General features: G+C 38.3%; 4 protein-coding genes across 5 annotated transcripts; all 4 read left to right on the forward strand.

Annotated features, from left to right (window-relative positions):
- Positions 1-1505: 1505 nt before the first annotated feature.
- On the forward strand, positions 1506-6221 carry LOC113731291 (cyclase-associated protein 1-like). Its single transcript, XM_027256466.2, has 10 exons — positions 1506-1997; positions 2672-2840; positions 2933-2997; positions 3697-4006; positions 4082-4229; positions 4316-4425; positions 4563-4618; positions 4720-4776; positions 4968-5111; positions 5781-6221. The coding sequence occupies exons 1-10, from the start codon at positions 1728-1730 to the stop codon at positions 5865-5867; spliced, it is 1416 nt and encodes a 471-aa protein (XP_027112267.1). The 5' UTR covers positions 1506-1727; the 3' UTR covers positions 5868-6221.
- Positions 6222-7515: 1294 nt separating this feature from the next.
- Positions 7516-11747, forward strand: LOC113731292 (glucan endo-1,3-beta-D-glucosidase-like). 2 transcript variants are annotated; one of them, XM_027256469.2, is made up of 7 exons: positions 7516-7732; positions 8346-8720; positions 8851-9140; positions 10144-10467; positions 10833-10998; positions 11105-11160; positions 11550-11747. In XM_027256469.2, exons 1-7 carry the CDS (start codon positions 7648-7650, stop codon positions 11655-11657), a joined length of 1404 nt encoding a protein of 467 aa, XP_027112270.1. In that variant the 5' UTR covers positions 7516-7647; the 3' UTR covers positions 11658-11747. The 2 variants fall into 2 exon arrangements, with proteins under 2 accessions (XP_027112270.1, XP_027112268.1); XM_027256467.2 differs by having other exon boundaries at positions 7518-7732; positions 10833-11160.
- Positions 11748-14945: 3198 nt separating this feature from the next.
- Positions 14946-18607, forward strand: LOC113731294 (guanine nucleotide-binding protein subunit beta-2). Its single transcript, XM_027256472.2, has 6 exons — positions 14946-15522; positions 15674-15768; positions 16629-17053; positions 17169-17526; positions 18089-18202; positions 18358-18607. The coding sequence occupies exons 1-6, from the start codon at positions 15417-15419 to the stop codon at positions 18391-18393; spliced, it is 1134 nt and encodes a 377-aa protein (XP_027112273.1). The 5' UTR covers positions 14946-15416; the 3' UTR covers positions 18394-18607.
- Positions 18608-19664: 1057 nt separating this feature from the next.
- Positions 19665-20901, forward strand: LOC113731296 (transcription termination factor MTEF1, chloroplastic-like). The gene has a single exon (XM_027256476.2). It carries the CDS (start codon positions 19775-19777, stop codon positions 20630-20632), a length of 858 nt encoding a protein of 285 aa, XP_027112277.1. The 5' UTR covers positions 19665-19774; the 3' UTR covers positions 20633-20901.
- The last annotated feature ends 190 nt before the right edge of the window (positions 20902-21091 follow it).

Raw genomic sequence — 21091 nt, forward strand, 5'->3', positions numbered from 1 at the left:
AAGCAAAACTACAGGAGTGAAACTACAAGAGTACCACCGATCGACATTTGAGATATATGTGGACGATACAAAGATGTAACATCATGTATTAAACTTGAAAATGATGAAAAAGCATCATCATCAAAACTGGTCCAAATTTACCCAAAAAAGAATCAATATATTAGGGCAACGGACTGACGGAAACTTTATGTCGAGTACTTATCAACGTCAATGGCACTCGTTCAACATTGTCAGACCGAGGACATCTATGGCTAGGATTGTTGTAGTTTTTATATGATATGCTATAGCGTACATTTATATAATTTTGTTCTATTTATAAATTTTATCCGTGTACTTAAAAAATAATGCATATCTACAATTGCGTGTCTAAATATGTACTAACTTGTGAAAAAAAAAATATAACAATCATACCAAATTTAATTGTAATTTCCAATATTTTTATGCATTTAGGCATGCTAAGGTCATTTTTTGATTGCATTTTTCTGGATTTTTTTGTAGAAAAAATACTGTAGCAATTTGATAAATATAAGATAAAAAGGTGATTGAAAAATGTATTCATGAAAAACGTTTGAAAATTTGTTTTCCGAACAAGGCCTAATGTTCATGCATCAACTCTATATTGTACCATCCAAAATTAGCATCAAACTAAACAACCTCAAAAGGGAGGAAGCTAGAAAAGATCGTTCGAAATTGGATCGAATAGAGGTGTTTGTTCCCCAAGGTTCCGTTTGATAAAACTGAATCTGAATTTTGAAATATGAATTTTGAAATCTGAATACTGAAATAATTAATTTGCTGAATTTTAAGCACTGAAAAAATATATGAATGTCTGAATTTTAATGCTAAACCTATTTATACTGTTTGATAAATATTTATAGCTAAATGCTTAATAAGTTTAATTTGACAATTTTGCCTTTATATCATTTCATTTAAAAAAGAAATAGAATCTATGATTTAATTAATTAAAAATTGTTAGGTATGAAAATGACAATATTTATTTTTAAATCAAATTAATATAAAATATGAAATATATTATATGAGAAATATGGAGAAGATATGAAAGTCATTAAAAGGGAGAAAAGAGAAACTAAAAATAGTTAGATAGAGAATATTATGTTGTTTAATTAGATAAGAATTTTGAATATAATTAACAAACAAGAGTAGATTTGGTAGATAAGATAAGGTAGCTGAAGTAATTCTATTGATTCTTATCAGAATTAAGCATTCAGTTAGGATTTTTGTGCTGAAAAAATACACACAGATTCAGCACTGCTTAACAAGTTCAGCAAATAAATTTTCATTTATCAAACACTCAAAACATCTGAATGTCTGGAAAAATTCGGATTCAGCACTACAGATCCCAAGTAATTTTTTTATTTTGTTGGGGTTGTTCCCCAAGTCAAGAAGAAACACCAACATTTCCCAGGTCATGGGACACGTGTATCCCCCAAGCATCTTTCCCACTACCCGCCCAATCCCGTTTGTCCGAGATTTTGATTCGCGCCCCGTTTACATCATTTTATTCCCTTCCTTTTATTCAATTTTCCTAATTACCTAAATCCACTTTTTTCGCCTTTCGGCGGTCTACAGCTTAAAAGCCATCACTCTCACACCCAAAACGAGCAACAATTTAACAGCGACCAGATCTGCTCTATCTGAAACACACATTGACGGGGTACATAAAACGAGAATTACACGGATACAAGGGGGGGAGAGGGTTGGGGGCAATGGATGAGAAATTAATACAGAGATTGGAGTCGGCGGTGGCGCGTCTTGAAGCTCTGTCGTGTGGACGAGGTGGTTCGCCGGATATTGGCGGAGATGCGGCTTCCTTGGATCCGTCCATCGTTGCATATGAGGATCTCATAGCGCAATTCGTTGGTAGGGTTTCGAGTGCTGCGGAGAAGATTGGAGGACAGGTTCTGGATGTTACTAAGATCATTGAACAGGCTTTCTCCACTCAGAAAGAGCTTCTAATCAAAGTCAAGCAGTCTCAGGTCAGTGTGTTTTTGTTGCAATAATATTAATGGCCTGAACATTACCGTTTTGTTTTGTTTCTTTTTACTTTCTTTTGGCTAATTAAGGTGGTTATTTGGCTAATTAAGCTGGTTGTTCATTGTTGGACGTAAGATTGAAGTGCTTTTTTTTTTGGTGCCTGATATATGTAATGTTTTGATTTATTGGAGTATGCATGTAGGACGGATTTAATGTAATGGAATTAACAAATATCATTCCGTTGTTGTTGAAGAATTAGGACTCATAAATTATAGTATATGCAGATTGATGGAAAAAAAAAGACCTGTGCAGTAATTGTGGTTGATCAGAATCAAAATAAAATTTCTTCAAGTTTCATTTTATGATCTTTTATTGGATTAAAAAAAATATAAATTAGCATTGATTAGATACTCAACATTAAATTGAAGCCAAGTAATTGCTGCAGTGCGCATGAGGTTGCTCATTTTGTTGCAATGCAATAATTTCATCACAGCTAGTAACTTGCACAAAATGACATTGTCATCCAGGGTAATTTCTCACCTGGATTAAGGCTCATTACGCTATTGTTTACAGATGTTTAAGCCTGATATTCTTATTGTTGTCATTTTGTTCGCCATTTTCTAAGCTTTTCTCATGCTGCCTCTGTGACTCTTGTTATGTAACTTTGTCTGTGCAGAAACCTGACATGGCAGGTTTGGTTGAATTTCTCAAACCACTGAACGAGGTGATTGTGAAAGCAACAAAAATGACTGAAGGAAGGCGATCTGATTTCTTCAACCACTTGAAGGCTGCTACTGACAGTCTAACTGCTCTGGCATGGATTGCATACTCCGGAAAGGACTGTGGTAAGATGATATTTCTCCAGGTTGAATAATAAATGTTGTATGGAGATGCTTTTTTTGCCCTCAAATTTACATGTTCAGCTGCACGGTTGTAGGTATGAGCATGCCTATTGCACATGTTGAAGAAAGTTGGCAGATGGCTGAATTTTACAGTAACAAGGTGCATTGTCATTTCCAAGTGCACTTGAATTCCTCGTGCTCTCGCTGTATCTGTTATCAAGAAATGTTATGCTTCTGTTGTGCAATAGGCAGTTAAAGTATCTGCCGTGTGAATAATCTGTAGGCAAATGTATCAAATTATGTTTCTTTGTTCCCTTAAATTATCTTACCTTTTTCCCATCTCTACTTCCTGGTCTAGCTTTCTCTTCCTTCAAGATGGGGGTAATTGATCCAAACTACGTGTCAATCTATTTATTGTACCTGAAATATGTACTTAATTACGCCATTGGTGCTTCTTTGGTTTTGATTTTTGTGCTAATGGTCTTTCTTGGGTCAAGTCTGAAAATGTTGATCAGAAGTAATTATAAAAATTTCCAGGTTTTCTTTAAAAGAAAAGAATGTATATGTCACTTGTTTCCTTGTGCAGACGGCATGCGTGCTCTCTCCCCTCCCCCCTCCCCCAACCCTCCATATTTTTTTCTTGGGTGTCTAAGATTAAAACTCGGGTTTGTGTTTCTTGTGAGGAACGAGCTTAAAGAGTACATAGAGAGTCCTTTATCTTATGACCTGAAGAGCATTGTCGTGCCTTCTGCATCTTGTTGATTGGCTGTTTCCAGTGGTTCTACCACTTAAGGCTAATGAATAGATAGAAGGCAACTTTAAATGAGTTGTAGGTTCTAATCTTTTCATGGCACTTTAGATCCTTGTGGAGTACAGAAACAAGGACGCGAATCATGTCGAATGGGCCAAAGCCTTGAAGGAGCTTTACATACCAGGATTGAGGGATTATGTGAAGAGCCATTATCCCTTGGGCCCTGTATGGAGTGCGTCAGGGAAAACTGTAGTTTTTGCAGCTACAAAGGCTTCTGCATCTGGTGCACCTGCCCCTCCACCTCCACCACCGGCTTCCCTTTTCAGTTCTGAACCTCCTAAGCCTTCATCCTCACAGCCAAAGGAAGGGATGGCTGCTGTATTTGAAGAAATTAATTCTGGAAAGCCAGTGACTTCTGGTAACGTTGCCCCTCCATCGTTCTAGTTCATTTCATAGGTTACATTGGACACCTATGATGTAATCTGGTTTACAGGATTGAGAAAGGTCACAGCTGATATGAAGACGAAAAACCGTGCTGATAGAAGTGGTGTTGTAAGTGCTGGTGAAAAAGAAAGCCGGGTTAGTTCGTCCTCTTTCTCAAAAGCAGGACCTCCAAAATTAGAGCTTCAAATGGGTCGTAAGTGAGTCAATGCTATAGTACCTGATTTGTATGTAATTGATGATAGTCATAGAGTCACTGATCTGTTGTCTGCTTTATTCTTGGCAGATGGGTGGTAGAAAATCAAATTGGGAAAAAGAACTTGGTAATTGATGATTGTGATGCAAAGCAGTCTGTGTACATCTTTGGGTGCAAGGATTCTGTCCTTCAGATCCAAGGTAATCCTTGATTGTACTGATGAATGTTACCCTCTTATAGATGCAAAGGGGCATCACTTAACCAATTTGTCATAGTTTTGACTTAGTTTTTGTAGATCTAGTAGTTTGAAGCTTGACTTGGATGGGATGGTGTGCAGGAAAAGTTAACAATATAACAATTGACAAATGCTCTAAGATGGGAGTTGTATTTAAGGCAAGTGGACGTATATATTTAATTGTATTTCAGGTTTCCTATCATGTTGAGGCCATCTGGCTTACTCTCTTTTTTTTTTTTAATTAAAATGTGGTTAACAGGATGTGGTGGCAGCTTGTGAGATTGTTAACTGTAATGGCATTGAGGTGCAATGTCAGGTATTGATGCCTTTTGTGAGTTGAAGAAGATTCTGATTCTCAGTTGTATCTCACTTCTGATGCTAGGAAATTTGGTTTTTATTATACTTTACTATGTGCTATGGCTGTCAGTTGATAAAAAGCATTTACTTCAGCGTGATTTCTTTCTCAAAACTTGTATTTGTCTTTTATCTTTTGTCTGGTTGTTACAGGGTTCAGCTCCAACAATTTCAGTGGATAATACAGGTGGTTGCCAGTTATATTTGAGTAAAGACTCTCTGGGAGCGTCTATAACAACAGCTAAGTCAAGTGATATCAATGTCTTAGTGCCTGGTGCTGGGCAAGATGATGATTGGGTATGTTGAATCTTCTTGCTTATGGCCTAAAATACTAATATAGAGACCCCATATAGAAGAAAGAGGAAAAGGGGATTATTGCTTTAATTGCTTAGCAAATTTTCAAAGATCATTAATGACTAAGAAGTGTGTAGGGAAGTGTAAATTACAGATCTTTTGTCTACTTTGTTCCTTCCCTGCGAGCTTAATCAAGTTATATTGGCTGATTAATCTTACATAGTTCCTAAATCTCTGGAAACTTCACATCTTTGTGGCACAAGCAAAGTTTTAACAGTTATATTGGCTGATTAATTTTACATAGTTCCTAAATCTCTGGAAACTTCACATATTTGTGGCACAAGCAAAGTTTAAGGTCACAGGATATATATTGTTAGAAGAAAATGAATCACATGGTATTGTTAAATAGATCTTAAGTACCTGCCTCTTCGTAAGTAGTTCTTAGTTATTTAAGAATGATTGTTAGGCTCAGACTGCAGAATTAACCCAGTTGGTGCATAGATTTTCTAATGGAGCTACACGGAGATACTGCTTGTTGTTAGAATTAAGTTGCTAAGATTGCAAGTATCACTTCCTCAAATAATTTACAAGATATGTAATCAAAAGAAAACACCAGAAATTGATCTGTATCTCTGCTTGTTTCTTGTTACTTAGCTATGTGATCTATTGCAGGGGGAACACGCTTTGCCACATCAGTATGTTCATGTATACAAGGATGGTCAATTTGTTACTACTCCGGTCTCCCATTCTGGAGGGTAAATGAGGAGAGTTCTCCCACTAATTGCTGATAATTCTCCCATCATTTGTTTTTGGTTTCAATACCTTTGTAAGGTTGAGTGTCGATTTCATTTATTTCATTCTTGGTGACATTTGGATCTACTCTTTTTTCTTTTGGGTCCCAAGTGCTTTTAGTTATGGTGCTTTTTTTATTTCGCTTCTGTGCGGCAGAGCATCTTGGCTGTGTGAGATTTTAGTGTTTAGTGTTTTTTTCATATGTTAGCGATCTGAATCTTTGTCATGGTCATGTACGCACTTCTCTGATTATGGTTGTGGCTTGAGTCAAATACATGATACTACTTTTGAGAGCAATATATTCCCCGAAATTTAGTGGCATGGCTTGATGAGAGGTGGCTGATATAGTAGGTAATATGTTTTGACACGGCGGCAAGCGCAGTATGGCTGTTGCAGTGGCGATGACTGATATTTGGACGCTTTATCTTCCTAGTTTACCGAACAACCAGGTCAACATGATTTTCTTTTTTCTTGCTCAAACGATAATTTTATAGCAATTAAAATTAAAACAAGTGGTAGTTAAAAAACAAGAGCTACTGCTCTCAAATCAACCTGTGCCAGCGCAAGTAGCAGCGGGGAAAGTTTGACTTCACAAGCTTAATAGCATGCTTTTGCTAGATTGTGACCTTGCTCGTACCTACTTTCACTATGAATGAAAAAGAGCATTGTTCAGAAATTGGACGCATCGGGGATGTCTTCAAAATTAGACATTTTACTCAGGAATATTAGTCACCAGAAAAGTGTCCGAACATTCAACAAAACCACTGGGGTCCGCCAGTGCATAGGGTTAAAATTTAGAATTTTAATCGACCTGAGTTAAAATGAAGAATTAGAATTATAATTAGATTCAGGAGTCCAATCTACTTGAGTTAAAATGAAGTGAAAAAAAAAAAGACAGGCCATGGACATGTAGATATTTTGTTTCTTTCTGTGCACCCCGCTACCCAATTGTGATCAACTAGCTACTTATGGAGATTATGAGATCACTCAGTTACTTACGGATCCTGAATAAATGGTAATAATTGATAAGGGTGTTCATCCACCAGCGTAATTCGCTAAAAAGAAGTTTGATTTTTTTTTTCCAGCAAAGTCAACAATATGTTTAGCCACCCTAAAACACAGATCCGGATGATTCAACCAGTGATCCGATGGTTGAACCGTTGACCTGTTCACCCAAATCCTTTATCGGCTTGTTGGCCGGGTTGGTTTTAAATAACTATGGACCGGAGCCTGGACATTTTTTTTTATCTTTTCTTTTGCTGGTCCTATTCCCACGTTTTAGAATTTGGTCCTCTTCGAGAAATGAAGACGTATATGCACGCGACCACTCAATGACGGACGGATGCACAAACGGTGAACCAACAAAGCAGGGAAGGGCGAGCTGTTATTACGTAAATCCCCGGCCATGTTCCACAGGTACCAACTTCCAACAACACACGTCAGACGCACAGATGGATTTCAGCATACGCGGATACATAGATTTTCTTTCACCCTGCGAATGCAATAGCATAGCATGTTACCGTTACAAATCCGTCCAAATGTAAAACTGCCCCACTCCATGCCATCACCATCAACTTGAATACATATTGATATTACTCTCCCCCCCCCCTCTGCCTCTCTCACTATCTCTCTCTCTCTATCTCGCTCCCTTTTTTCGCTCCTTTCCGCCTCCAATCTTCTAATTACAAAATCACTAACGCTTTTTGAGTAATTCCGACGACCACAGAGCTCTCAAAGTCCATGCATCATGCCTCTCTTCAATCACAACTCTCCTCTTTTCATCTGCGCCGCCGCCCTTTGCCCTCTTTTTTTCCAATTTCTTCACTTCGCCTGTAAGTACTGTACTACTCCACTACTATCGTTTTCTACTAATCATTTCAGTACTCAGTATATTTATAGTGTTCTACAAACGCATGTTCGTGCAAATATAATACTAGTTTTTTATAGAGAAAAAAGAGTTAATTTCTTGTTAATTAGTTCCATTTTTTTGACTTCGGATAACAGAACCTGAGCACCTCCTCCTCTTTTTTTTTTTTTTTTTTTTGGTTTTTAGAATGGCAATGAGCTCCTGTAATATATTACTATATCCAAAATATTGTCTAGAATAATCTCAAGTTAAGGAAGTGAACACCTGTCTGCAAAATTATACTCTATAATTAATGATGCAGTAGTGTATGGTTACCATACAAAGACTTCGTTGACTTGACTCTGCAGAATGATCATCATGTATTCTCTTCATACTGCTTTCTAAGGACTACTAAGGAGAGGGGGCAGGCTTTGTTAGTTATGTCTACGATTATATTATATAGTCAAACACCACGTCAGTTACATATTCTACTGCAAACGCGTTTTCCATTCTTTTTCTTAACTCTGGCTAGTGGCGACTGAGCCTGAGGGCTACCTAACTCGTGGCGGATTCTTCTTTTTTTTTTTCATATTTTTCAGGCTCTCAATCTTTCATTGGCGTGAATTATGGACAAGTCGCCGACAACTTGCCCCCGCCCGCTGCCACCGCGAAGCTACTCCAGTCCACTAGCATTGAGAAGGTCAGACTGTACGGAGCCGATCCAGCTATCATCAGAGCCTTGGCCGATACCGGCATCGGCATTGTTATTGGCGCAGCCAACGGAGACATTCCCGCGCTTGCCTCCGACCCTAATTTCGCGGGACAATGGGTCGCCACCAACGTCTTGCCTTATTACCCAGCTAGCAAAATTCTCGTCATCACCGTCGGTAATGAGGTCATGACCGCCACCGACCAAAACCTTATTTCTCAACTCTTACCGGCGATGCAAAATGTCCAAAACGCCCTCAATGCTGGTCGCTCCTCTTCAGCTACTCCCAATACTTTTCACTCTCGTCTTCTTCAGTATTGCTTTCTTATTTTTGAAAAAAAAAATTTTGATAAGAAAACGGATTGATAACAAAAAAAAATTATTTGAATCTGCAGCTTCGCTTGGTGGGAAAATTAAGGTGTCGACGGTTCATTCAATGGCCGTGTTGACTCAGTCCGACCCGCCATCATCCGGAACATTTAACCCGGGTTTCGGGGGCACAATGAAAGCGTTATTGCAATTTCATCAAGCCAACGGTTCCCCTTTTATGATAAACCCGTATCCGTATTTTGCATACCAGAGTGATCCACGGGCCGAGACGTTGGCTTTCTGTCTCTTCCAACCCAATGCTGGACGAGTCGACTCAGGAACGGGTATTAAGTACATGAACATGTTTGATGCTCAGGTTAGTTATAATTACCTGGTCCCACTTACAGCCTGGACGCATTGAAGTTAGTGTCCTAATTTGTCTTGCATGACCTTTTTTTTTTTGGCCTTTTTGTTTTTCCCCTGCGCAAAATCGATGTCGGCGGCTGTTACTTCAACTGCAAGTAGTGATACTGCCAGTTAATATACGTTAATTTTTTTTTTTTTGAAGGAAGTATACGTTAAGTTAATTACAAGCTCCTCTTGGACTGGTAGTTTGTCACTTAATTTTCGATGAGTTTCAGGTGGAAAATATCTTCAAAATTAATTGAGATCCCAAATGGAATATCTTATTTACTTGGGACCATTGTCGCATTTTTCTTATCGTAGTAATTTTATTTACCTAATAAGAGTCAAGTGGCAGCAGCAGCAGCAGATGGACTACATGATTTTGAGTGTTAGCATATTGGTTCATGTTAAGTTGAAGGGGCATCTGGATGGTGGGTGGGTCATCGATATTTTTGTACCGAAAGTTTGCCTCTATTTCAAGCTGAGCATCATTTCTATGCAGTAAGGTAACAAAAAATTGACTATACCTACTACTAAGACTGCAATTGTCATACAATTTTCGAGCATATCCTTATCCAGCAGCAACTGTATGATTACCGTGGCCTCTTATGGTGGAAATTGTCCTGCTTCAAAGCATATTGCCTGCCTGGAGCCCAACTTTCCATAGATGACAGGCTGGCAATGCTAATAATTGTAGCGAACAGAAACCAGAGAAGCTTGTCCGGCAATTGGGTTTTGTTTGATCTGGACTATATGGGTGTAAAATTTTCTCGTTAGATTTCTTTGAACAAGGGACCACTAGTTGTGGACCTGATATTTCATCACAATTTATGCTTTTTTTTAAAAAAAAAAATTATTTCATTGTAGATAACAAGGACCGCCAACGGGGATTATAATTATTCTCACTAACCAACTTACCTTCCCAAGTGCTTCGAGGGGTTAACAAAATTTACCTTCCGTGTGCACTAATGTAGGTGGATGCAGTACATTCTGCCCTCAATGCATTGGGATTCAAGGATGTCGAGATTGTGGTTGCAGAGACAGGGTGGCCATACAAGGGAGATCCCACTGAAGTTGGCCCAAGTCTGGACAATGCAAAAGCCTTCAACGGGAACTTGATAAGCCACCTCAGATCATTGGTTGGCACTCCCCTGATGCCTGGAAAGTCTGTTGACACCTATATATTTGCCCTCTTTGATGAGGATTTGAAACCCGGGCCAAGCTCAGAACGGTCATTTGGGCTCTTCAAGCCTGATCTCTCTGTGACTTATGATGTTGATCTTTCAAAGAACAGTCAGGTAATCACCATCGATCGATGCAGGACCTGTAGTAATTTAATTCACAAGTAAATTCCTCAAAATGTTTAGAGAGCCTTAAATAGTTTAACGGAATCAGCTGATAGTCCAGTCTTAGCACGTGCATTGCTGGTAGTTTTCATACATCAACATAAGTTCGGTAACCGCTGATGTGGTCTCGCCTGAATATAGCAGCAACGCTTAAGAGAAATTGGTTTGATTTTCATAAATCTTTCTAGTAAATAGATAGATATTTGCAACCAGGGAATACCTTGAACTTCATCAAAGTTATGTTGGAATTTATAGCTCATGTTACGATCTGGGTTGCATTTGCTAACTAATAACATCGTGGCCAATCTTCCTCCCAGACTCCTACAACTCCAGCAACTCCGGCAACTCCTGCCCCTGTGAGTCCCACAACTCCCATAACCCCAGTTACACCAGTACCAAAGCCAGCAGCTGGTTGGTGTGTGCCCAAACCGGGTGTTTCTGATGCTCAATTGCAGTCAAATCTTGACTATGCCTGTGCCCAAGGTATTGATTGTAGTCCAATTCAAACTGGTGGAACATGTTTTGACCCAAATACTGTGGCAGCACATGCTGCCTATGCAATGAATCTCCTCTATCAAACTGCTGGCAGGAATCCTTGGAACTGCGATTTCCTGCAGACCGCCACTCTTACTTATACTAATCCAAGTAAGACCATTCATTTCTTCAGGTTAAACTTGTTCGGTTTCATGTCAATACATAAGAACCGGTTTTTTTGTCAATGTGGTATCTTTACCTTGTGAATGGGATTGGTTTTTGTGTTTTGGGGGGGGGGGGGGGGGGGGGGGGGGGGGGGGGGGAGGGGGGAGGGGTTGTGGGATAAATTTGCGTTGTATATGCCCTGCCAGTTCTGTGAGTGCAACAGGTGGCAGAATATTTTTCCGCACTAGTGTTACTAGAATTCCATTCAGCATTATTCGACGGTCAAAATTTACACGAGCATTGCATCGGACTGTCTTTTCCTTTTACCTCCTAGGCAAATATTGATGGTAACAATTTTCTCGTTTCTTGCGCTCCGAAATTTTCCGCTCTTGCAGGCTATGGTCAGTGCAGTTATCCTGGTGGCAATACATGAAGAGAAAGGGGATATTATTTGGATAGCTGAGGTAATAATAAGCTTGAGTGTCATTGGCCAGCAGAAGTAATCATTTCATGATATATAGCTAAACAATCGTCAAGTTGTGAATTTCATTCTATTGAAGGAAAGGGCAGGGCAGAAAATAAGCCTTTTTGTCTGTTCTATTTTATTTGGCTTTCATTTCTGTGGCTTGTTTTCTCCTCCGCTCACCCCAGTCAACCTACCTTGGCGCCCCCGCTCCCTTCCAAACAAAGCCCCCCCCCCCCCCAAAAAAAAAAGGGAAAATCAATTAAGAAACACATTAGTACTACAAGTCTGCAAGAGGTCAAATGGAAATATTAAAACGTTTAAGATTCAGAAATGCTTGTGAATTGTATGCGGCCTAATTTTCAAAAAGTTTAGTTGGTCTCATTTTCTTCTATATGCGATCAGCATTAAATAAATCACTCTTGAAACCGAGATTATTCACATTTATTTGTAATGTTTAAGGTGCTCTAAAAGCTTAAACAATTACTGTATGAATTCGCTTCCCGACAGTTGTTTGCTTAAGCCCAACTGGCAAATTAGACTAAAAAACAATTAAAGATATAAGTTGATGCCACGTGGCAATATTTGAGTAGATTGTAAATTGATTGTTTTTTTTTTCCTCTGTATCTCCCTGAGAAAACTAATACGTACCTACCATTAAGAGGGAAAAAAAACACCCATTAAGAGGAAAACTTTGGGATCTATTATTTGATGTTTCTATTTCGTCTTTGGACGATTATCGCATCATACTCCTACCTCGTCCAAGTGACGTAACATGATGAGAAAATTTTGAGCATAACACCATGTGCCTTTAAATATGGTTGTTATGTGTTGGTGATCCAGTGGTTGAGAGGAGGAAGCGACCCCCATAGGGGCCAGTGTTTTTAAAGGATAAAAACAATTTCAATTCAACGCGTTTGGTGGGTATGATTCCTTGGGCATTTTCCTCTTTTTTCTGTATCATTTAATTCGCTTAGTCGTAATGTGTTTTATATTTTTTTCTTGACCATACATTTTGCTAGTCTAAGTGTTTTTTCCCCTTAATAAGCCACAACTTGAGGTATTGTATGGAATGTTTGTTTGGATTGGATTTTATTTCCCCAAATTTATTTGCTTACATCATCATTACAATTTCCAATACACCTTTTTACCTTCCCAATTACCTTTTTATCTCACATACATCACATCACAAAAAGTGTTACAGTAAAAATATCTCTAATAATTCACAATCCAAACAGACTTGTGGATTAACCTGAGTCCATCGATTGGTCTGATTGTGGAGGGACTCGGGAGTCATCTCATTCTCCTAAGGTTTTTGTTTGGGTTGGGTACCCTTTCTTTTTCAATCAATTCCAGCATTAATGACCAAATGCGGAGAGTTTTTTTTTTTTTTTTGGGGTCAACAAATGCGGAGAGCACGACAACGCGAAATCTTAACCCATTCTAGTTGAATTTATTCCAATTAGAGTGTCTAATCTTGAACATAGAACACTACTATGCTTCATGAGAGTTTATCAGAAAATCATTAAAACGATTGAAAGTATGGACTCAAATGCATCAACTCGTGGAATGCTTGTGAACGATATTCTTGTAGACATACAAAGTTTTGCAACCCGAGAAGCATCATGGGTGCCTAGAACAATTAATGTTGCTTTATTGTTTTTGCTAAATATGCTTGTTCCATTTCTGATGATTGTTTATGGAGGAACTTTCCTCTAGATTTTATTATTATAACACTTACTGCAGATATTATTTCAAATTGATGAAATTACTCTTTTTTCATATAAATTTTTTTTTCTATTAGCCCCGCAAGTACATGTGAGAGAAGTGGGATGGAGCAGGAACGAGCGATGGACGACGAAATGGTGGCGGGGAATGTTTGGGCAACGGGCGGGGGAAAGGTCCCTCGCCTTCCCCCATGCCCGCCCTTGCCCCGTTACTATTTCTACTAATATAAACAAGTTCCATATATTATATATTCATAAAGAATAATAATAAATGTTTTTGGATGGGAGATTATTTGAAAGAAATTTTTGAAAAAATATTATAGTATTTTTTCTAATGTAATGCATGTGAAATAAAAAAATAATTAAAAATAAAAATTTATTAAAAAAATATATTTATGATACAGTTAAATAAATTTGGGAAAATCGTTCAAAACGTCCCTCACATTTTGCAAAATAACTTTTTTCATCTCTCACTTTTAAAAATGTAATTTTACATCCCTTACAAATTCATATTGGTCAAATTTGATCCCTACTTAGATTTTCGACTAGTTTTTGGTCGGAATTCACCACGTGTCTTGCACGTGATCATATTTTAAGGGTAAAATTGTCAAATTAAATTTTATATAATTCGATTCATAATCCTTCACATTTCATAAAATAAATTTTTTCTTCCCTTACATATCACAAAATAAATTTTTTCATCCTTCACATTTTTCAAAATGAATTTTTTCATCTTTTAATTGATCATGTGTGTGAATAATTTTTTTTAAATCTATGTATATATCTATTTGATTTTACGTGAACAGTATGAATAGCATGTGAAATCAAATAGAGATATATTACATACTATTCATACTGCTCTAGTGAAATCAAATAGATATATAAATGGGTTAAAAAAATTGTTAGTTTTTCACTTATATTCATTTTTTTTACTCGAAATTTGAAAATAAAGAAAATATTTAATCCTAAATATTATCAAGTGTTTATATCGAATTAAATTTGGACAAAAAAATAAATAAAAGAAAATTATGACAAAAAGAAATAAGTGATTGGCATTTTCAAATTGTAAAATAATCACAAGGGATGTAAAATTACATTTTTAAAAGTGAGGGACGAAAAAAGTCATCATGTAAAATGTGAGGGACGTTTTGAACGATTTTCCCAATAAATTTTTATAAATAATTAAATTACCCAAACAGATTCAATGGCCGTGAAGTGGTCGTGTGTAAATAAACTACGTGTGATTTTTGCTCTAAAGTCTCAACTCTCAAGTCTCTCTCAAATGTGGAAAGTGGTAGAATGGTGTCAGAACTCAGAAACTCACTACTATTTCCGAGTGTGAGAGGTGTGAATGTACGACTGCGACGCACCCAAGCCCTTATCAAGGAAACAGACGGCCAAGCCACTGTGGCTGGGTGGGTGGGATGGATCATCATCCCAGTACCTATGTCTACGTGGTAGGGACAGGCTACCGCCACGTCGGCAGATGCGGACCCCGCGGCTTCAGGCCAATGGCCCCCCCAACCACCAGTACCTCCAGTTCCACCATCACACCTCTGACTTTTCACTGATTGTTAGTACTATTATTTTATTACTCGAAAAGAAAGCATAAACGGGTGGGCCTAACATCTGAACAACGGCTAGCCCTGAACCGGTGACTGGTGATCTGAATAGTGAATACCCCACTACTACAAAAGCCCCACTCTTTGGCACTATTAGTCTCAAAAAAATTTGGCATTTGGGTCTCTAACCCGGAGTCTCCGTTTCAGCTGTCACCCGTAACCGGTAACAGTCGGCCGTGGCTGTCTCTACTCCGTGCGTCTCCGCCGCTATATCTCTCCTACTCCTGTATTATCAAAATTCTTTAGCTCCTAAAACCCTTAATTTTTATTAGTAATTACCCAGAAGACCAAATTTAAGGAAGAGTTTTCTTGATTTGTCCTGATTATATACGTGTAGCAACCTTAGAATGAAGCCCACTTGACCCAAGAGAATTAGGCTATGGAAGATGTAGGAGGAGTCCAGAGGACTTGAATTTGTGTCGAGTTTGGGGAGGAAAAGGGGAGGGAAAAATGTCAGTTGCCGAGCTGAAGGAGAGGCACTTAGCCGCCACCCAGACTGTCAGTGCACTCAGGGACCAATTGAAACAGAAGCGTCTTCTCCTTCTTGACACCGACGGTTGGTTCGCCTTCATTCTTTTGTTTTTTTTTTTTGCTATATATTTACTTGTTTGAATTGTGGTGTTTATCAAGGTATATGTCTTAGATCTGGAAGATGCTAAATTTTTGTGTGGAATTATATTAATTACTATTAATTATGGCTGTTGCAGTGGCGGGATACTCTAGGTCGCAGGGTAGAACTCCGGTGAGCTTCGGCCCAACGGATCTGGTTTGCTGTCGGACTCTGCAGGGCCATAACGGCAAGGTTTTTCACTTGTCATTCTCGTTTCCTCTTGTCACCTTTTCATTTCGCTGGATTCACTTTACTTGATTATCTATCCTTGGCCTTGTGATATACATAATATGTTATTTTATTCTTCAACCTAGGAATTTGACATACATTCGACTGATTGCTATTCATTACGGTGCCTCATAAAGGCTCCAAACAGTTAGCAAGCTTTTCGGATTAAGTTCTAAATCTGGAATTCGGCTGGGCAGGCCGCTGGGAAACTGTAATTTGGCTAACTATTTTCATCAGAAAGCTGATTTTGATTCTTCTAATACCATATGATGCTGCAATTGCCTGATTTTGATACGATTAGAGACAAAATCATTTGGTTCTCCTTTTCTTATGCTGTTCAGTGAATTTTAATTACATTTCTTACATTCCTTGCTTATGTTACAATAATGGAATTGAAAAGAGAGCTAAATGTACCTTGGCAGGTGTAACTCTTAGAGTCATTTGGCTTTCAAGCCACAAACACCCGCCCCCCCCCCCCCCCCCGGGGCGAAGGGGTTTAACCTTCCTCTTCGATTTCAAGTCCAATGATCAATTTGAGAATAGTAACTGGTAGCTGAGAATTCATAGAGAAACTAAGCAAACAAAACAGAACTTTTGCTGCTTGGGAAGCATGGTGCCTTTGAACATGCTGACTTAATTTGGATTTAGATGAAAATTTTGCATTGGTGTGACACTGGTATTTCAAGTTTCATTTTCTATTGTCTCTGTGATGACTGACATAAACATGATTTAGATGAAATTTATGTAATTGAAGTGACACTAGTATTTCAAGTTTCACTTGCTGTTTCATTTGTGATTAATTATACTATATAAACATGTTTCAGGTGTATTCGCTTGACTGGACTCCAGAAAAGAATCGCATTGTCAGTGCATCCCAGGATGGTCGATTAATAGTATGGAACGCTCTCACAAGCCAAAAGACACATGCTATTAAGCTACCCTGTGCATGGGTCATGACTTGTGCCTTCTCACCGACTGGGCAGTCTGTTGCCTGTGGTGGACTCGACAGCGTTTGCTCCATCTTTAACCTAAATTCTCCAACTGACAGAGATGGTAATCTACCAGTGTCGAAAATGCTTAGTGGGCATAAGGGCTATGTGTCATCATGTCAGTATGTTCCTGATGAAGATGCACACTTAATCACTAGCTCTGGAGATCAAACATGTGGCTTGTGGGATATAACTACAGGTCTTAGGACATCTGTCTTTGGAGGTGAATTTCAATCTGGTCACACTGCTGATGTGCTAAGGTATATTCAGACGTTAATTATGTTTTCTGTATCTTATTATCTTCTTCTGCATGAAGCATTTGATGTAGCAATAACGCATTGTCTTGGAACCATTCTTGCTCTCTTTTTTTTTTAGTGTCTCCATTAATGGATCAAATTCAAGAATGTTTGTGTCTGGGTCTTGTGATTCAACTGCCCGTCTTTGGGACACTCGGGTTGCCAGTCGGGCTGTCCGGACCTTTCATGGTCATGAAGGAGATGTTAATGCTGTAAAATTTTTCCCAGATGGAAATAGATTTGGAACTGGTTCGGATGATGGAACTTGCAGATTATTCGATATTAGGACTGGGCATCAGCTGCAAGTGTACTATCAGCAACATGGGGATAATGAGGTGCCGCCTGTTACTTCAATTGCATTTTCAATTTCTGGCAGACTTCTTTTTGCTGGGTATTCAAATGGTGATTGCTATGTATGGGATACCTTATTGGGACAGGTACTTGGTACTTTTACCTTTTTTACTAATTAGCATGCATCCGTTTCAAAATTGTCCAATTTTTTGGGCTGAAACTTTCACTAATCAATTTTAACCCGTTTCAAATATTAATCAGTTCCACTTTGATATTTTTCTTCCTTTCTCCCATTAACCCAGTATAGCGTGTTTTCTCCTTCTTACCCTTTCTCTATTTTTTTAATGCTATTGCATGACAAATTTATACGTGCAGTAACATTATTGTTTTGAATTGTGAGGTGGTGTGTAGGAAGGATATACCTGCAGTTGCTTAAAAATCCGAACTCGTGAGGTTAAAAATGAGTTCAAGAAAAGGTCCGTTTTGGTCCCAACTCCCAAGTGAACACCTCACATTCTGTACTGAGGCTAAAATTAAAAAAAAAAAAACCAATCTTTGAGAAGTAAACGAGCTATTTCATGACATTCTTTTGAAATAATCTAGCAAATTTTGCAATTTGATGCTCATCCATGATTTTAAGTACCAATTCTATGTTCTCCCAGCTCATTGCCTGACTTTTTGAAGTTGCCTTGTACTCTGTCTTGATAGGTCGTTTTGAATCTAGGAACTCTTCAAAATTCTCATGAGGGTCGCATTAGTTGTTTGGGATTGTCAGCTGATGGCAGTGCTTTATGTACAGGAAGTTGGGATTCAAACTTGAAGGTTAGAGAATTGATTGGCATGTTTGCACAAAATTTCTATACTCTCACTGTGTGCGTCCATGTATGTGTGCGTGTGTGAGCACAACAATCAGCTCTTTTTATTTACTTGTGCAAGGGTCAACTGCAATTCTTATCTTTCACTCCTATTTCTTTCAGATCTGGGCTTTTGGAGGGCATAGAAAAGTGATCTAAAGATTCAACTTTTGATTTCCCTAACGAATAGGCTCCTGATTCACCGTCCGTGTGTACGGTTCTTGTACACCAGTAAGCTACTGTGTGCCAGGGATTATAATTTTGTCCTACATTTAACCTTGTGCATTGTGACTTGTGTATTGCAGAAATAATACACATATATGTATATTTTTTTTTATGAAGGCCAATTGTGAATTCACCGATTATTTTGTCATTAAGTGTCTCACCTGTGTCTGCATTTGAAAGTCTACAAGCCAGCTTTAGTGATGCTTACAGCAGGTTATGGTTTCAAAAAATAGGTAAAAAAAAAGGAGTTTAAAAAAAAGGATTCTATTCTATACAAATAGAATGGAAAAAAGAGTTTAAAAAAAGAAAGTTAGTACCATACGATAGTTGCTTTACCATGTAATCAATCAATCCAATCGTCTGAGGGGGAGAATTTGCTAAAGTTGCCACGGTAAAAAAGAGCGATGTTAGCTTTAACAAATTAAATTAAATAGCGGGAGTTGAAGAACAAAAGAAACGTTTTTTTTTTTTGCTGCTGGACACAGATGAATTTTATTATACATCTATTTTTACTCTATATTTGGGGAAAGAGAATCCAAAGAGGTTAATGGGAGAATTTGAAAGGGTTGAATCACTACTGGTTCAAACGGATGTCTACACACTCCTAGAAAAATCTGAATATTTAAAATGTAGATCAAGGGATTTGGTTTTAAAACTCTTTTAGTTGTCAGCTGCTTCCAAGAGCTGTTGGTTAAGAAAACATGGGGTTTGTTTGGACAGTAGATTATTTGGTTAAATATATTTGCTGACATCACCATTATAATTTTCAATACAGTTTTTTATCTTTTCAATTATCTTTTTATCTCACACACATCACATTACAAAAAGTGCTACAGTAATTATTCCAAATAATACCCTATTGAGGAAACCTCACCTCACAGTTAAGTCTAATTTAACAGTATTTGCATTCTCAACTTTCTTGTTCAGTTTCATTGGAATCGTAATATTGAGGTGAACACATCCGCTCCAAATTTTGTACACACATCTCTCAATGAAGAAAATCACCGAGTATCGTCGAGTAAATTGTGTAGATTGCTGAATAAAACGTACATTTTGGTTTTCAGTCCATGTGACTGAATTTTTATTTTTATTTTTTAAAAAAATTCCATGTCATACAACCTAACGTACTCTCCATGTGACTGAATTTTTGTGTTGGGACTTGGGGCAAACGGTATCATTAAGGACGCACTAATTATGGTTTCCACGGATGATATCTTCTTCGTGGCCTGAAAAAAGAAAAGAAAAAAGAAAAAAAAGATAAAGTACTCCATCCTCTTTGTGATAACGGCCACAGATGTTTTGAGAGAAACAAAACATGCTGCAGTCTGCTCCTCTTGCCCAGCCAATCCGCTCCTTCTCTTCAGAGAAAAGCCCAAATTGTAGGTCTCAATCCCCATCCTCAAAACCTCCCTTCCACTTCCTGAGGTTTCGGACATCTTATCGGGATAATCTACGGTACCTCAATTCCATCGGCATCATCAATTCAGATAAGAAGATTCACCGAAACCCATCCCCAGAAACCTTACTCCACATCCTCTCCACTGTAAACTTCCTGAAATCTAAAGGCTTTTCCGAATCCCATTTTGCTAGACTTGCTTATCTCACTCCTCAGGTATTTTCTCCTCAAGTTAACCCGGCTGATTTGCAGCCCGTCTTTGATTTCTTAACGACTGAGTTAGCTGCATCAGAGGAAGAATCCCGCGATCTGATTCTCTTATGCCCTCACATTCTTCAGTCCAATGTTCAGTTTTGTCTGAGGCCTACCCTTTTGTATCTTAGAGATATAGGTGTAGAAAGTTTGAACAAGCCCACTAATTTAAATGCTCATCTTCTAAATACCCGCGTTAAGAGATTGGAAGACACGGCCAAGTTTTTGCTGGACATCGGGTTCTCTCAAGAAGAGGCGACTAAATTTTGTGGGAGGCTACCGGCCATATTTGGCTATAGCATCGACAACAATTTGTTGCCCAAGTTTGAGTATTTAGTCGGGGAGATGGAAAGGAGTCTTGATGAATTAAAGGGGTTTCCTCAGTATTTCGCTTTCAGCTTGGAAAAGCGGATTAAGCCGAGGCATCTGCATCTGAAGAGAAGGAATGTTGTGGTCAAGGAGGTTCCTTTGAAAAAAATGTTGATGTGGAATGATAAAAAATTCTATGCAAAATGGAACTGGTGAGTTTCTGCCTTGAATTTCTATGAATTGTCGCTAGTCCGGGGCTTCACTATTTTAGACCAGCGAAGCACTATAGAATTTTTTTATTTTTTTGGTCTATTTAAGGTTTTGTTGTTGCACTGCTATTGGCGGCCCGTGTCACATGGAAGGATGTCGGAAGCATGGTAGGGAGTGTCCAATTAAACGAGAGCAAATTGTATAATGAATCATGATTTTCGTCGATTGTGCTGTAAAGTTGAAATCAAGACCTAAAAAGAGTTATATGCTGCTAAGAGTTATATAACCGATTTTAAGCCTTAGCAAATCTATAACCGATTTCACATCTCTGGAAAGAGTTATATGCTGCTAGATCACCCATCCGCCGTTTATATCACCCGGAACTTCACAGCTTCCTTGTGGCGACGTCATTGTTAGGTGCGAAACGTCAAAAAGGAATTATCAAAGCCGAGAGGATGCTGGATT

Source organism: Coffea arabica, chromosome 2e (genome assembly GCF_036785885.1).
Source record: "Coffea arabica cultivar ET-39 chromosome 2e, Coffea Arabica ET-39 HiFi, whole genome shotgun sequence".
Lineage (NCBI taxonomy): Eukaryota > Viridiplantae > Streptophyta > Magnoliopsida > Gentianales > Rubiaceae > Coffea > Coffea arabica.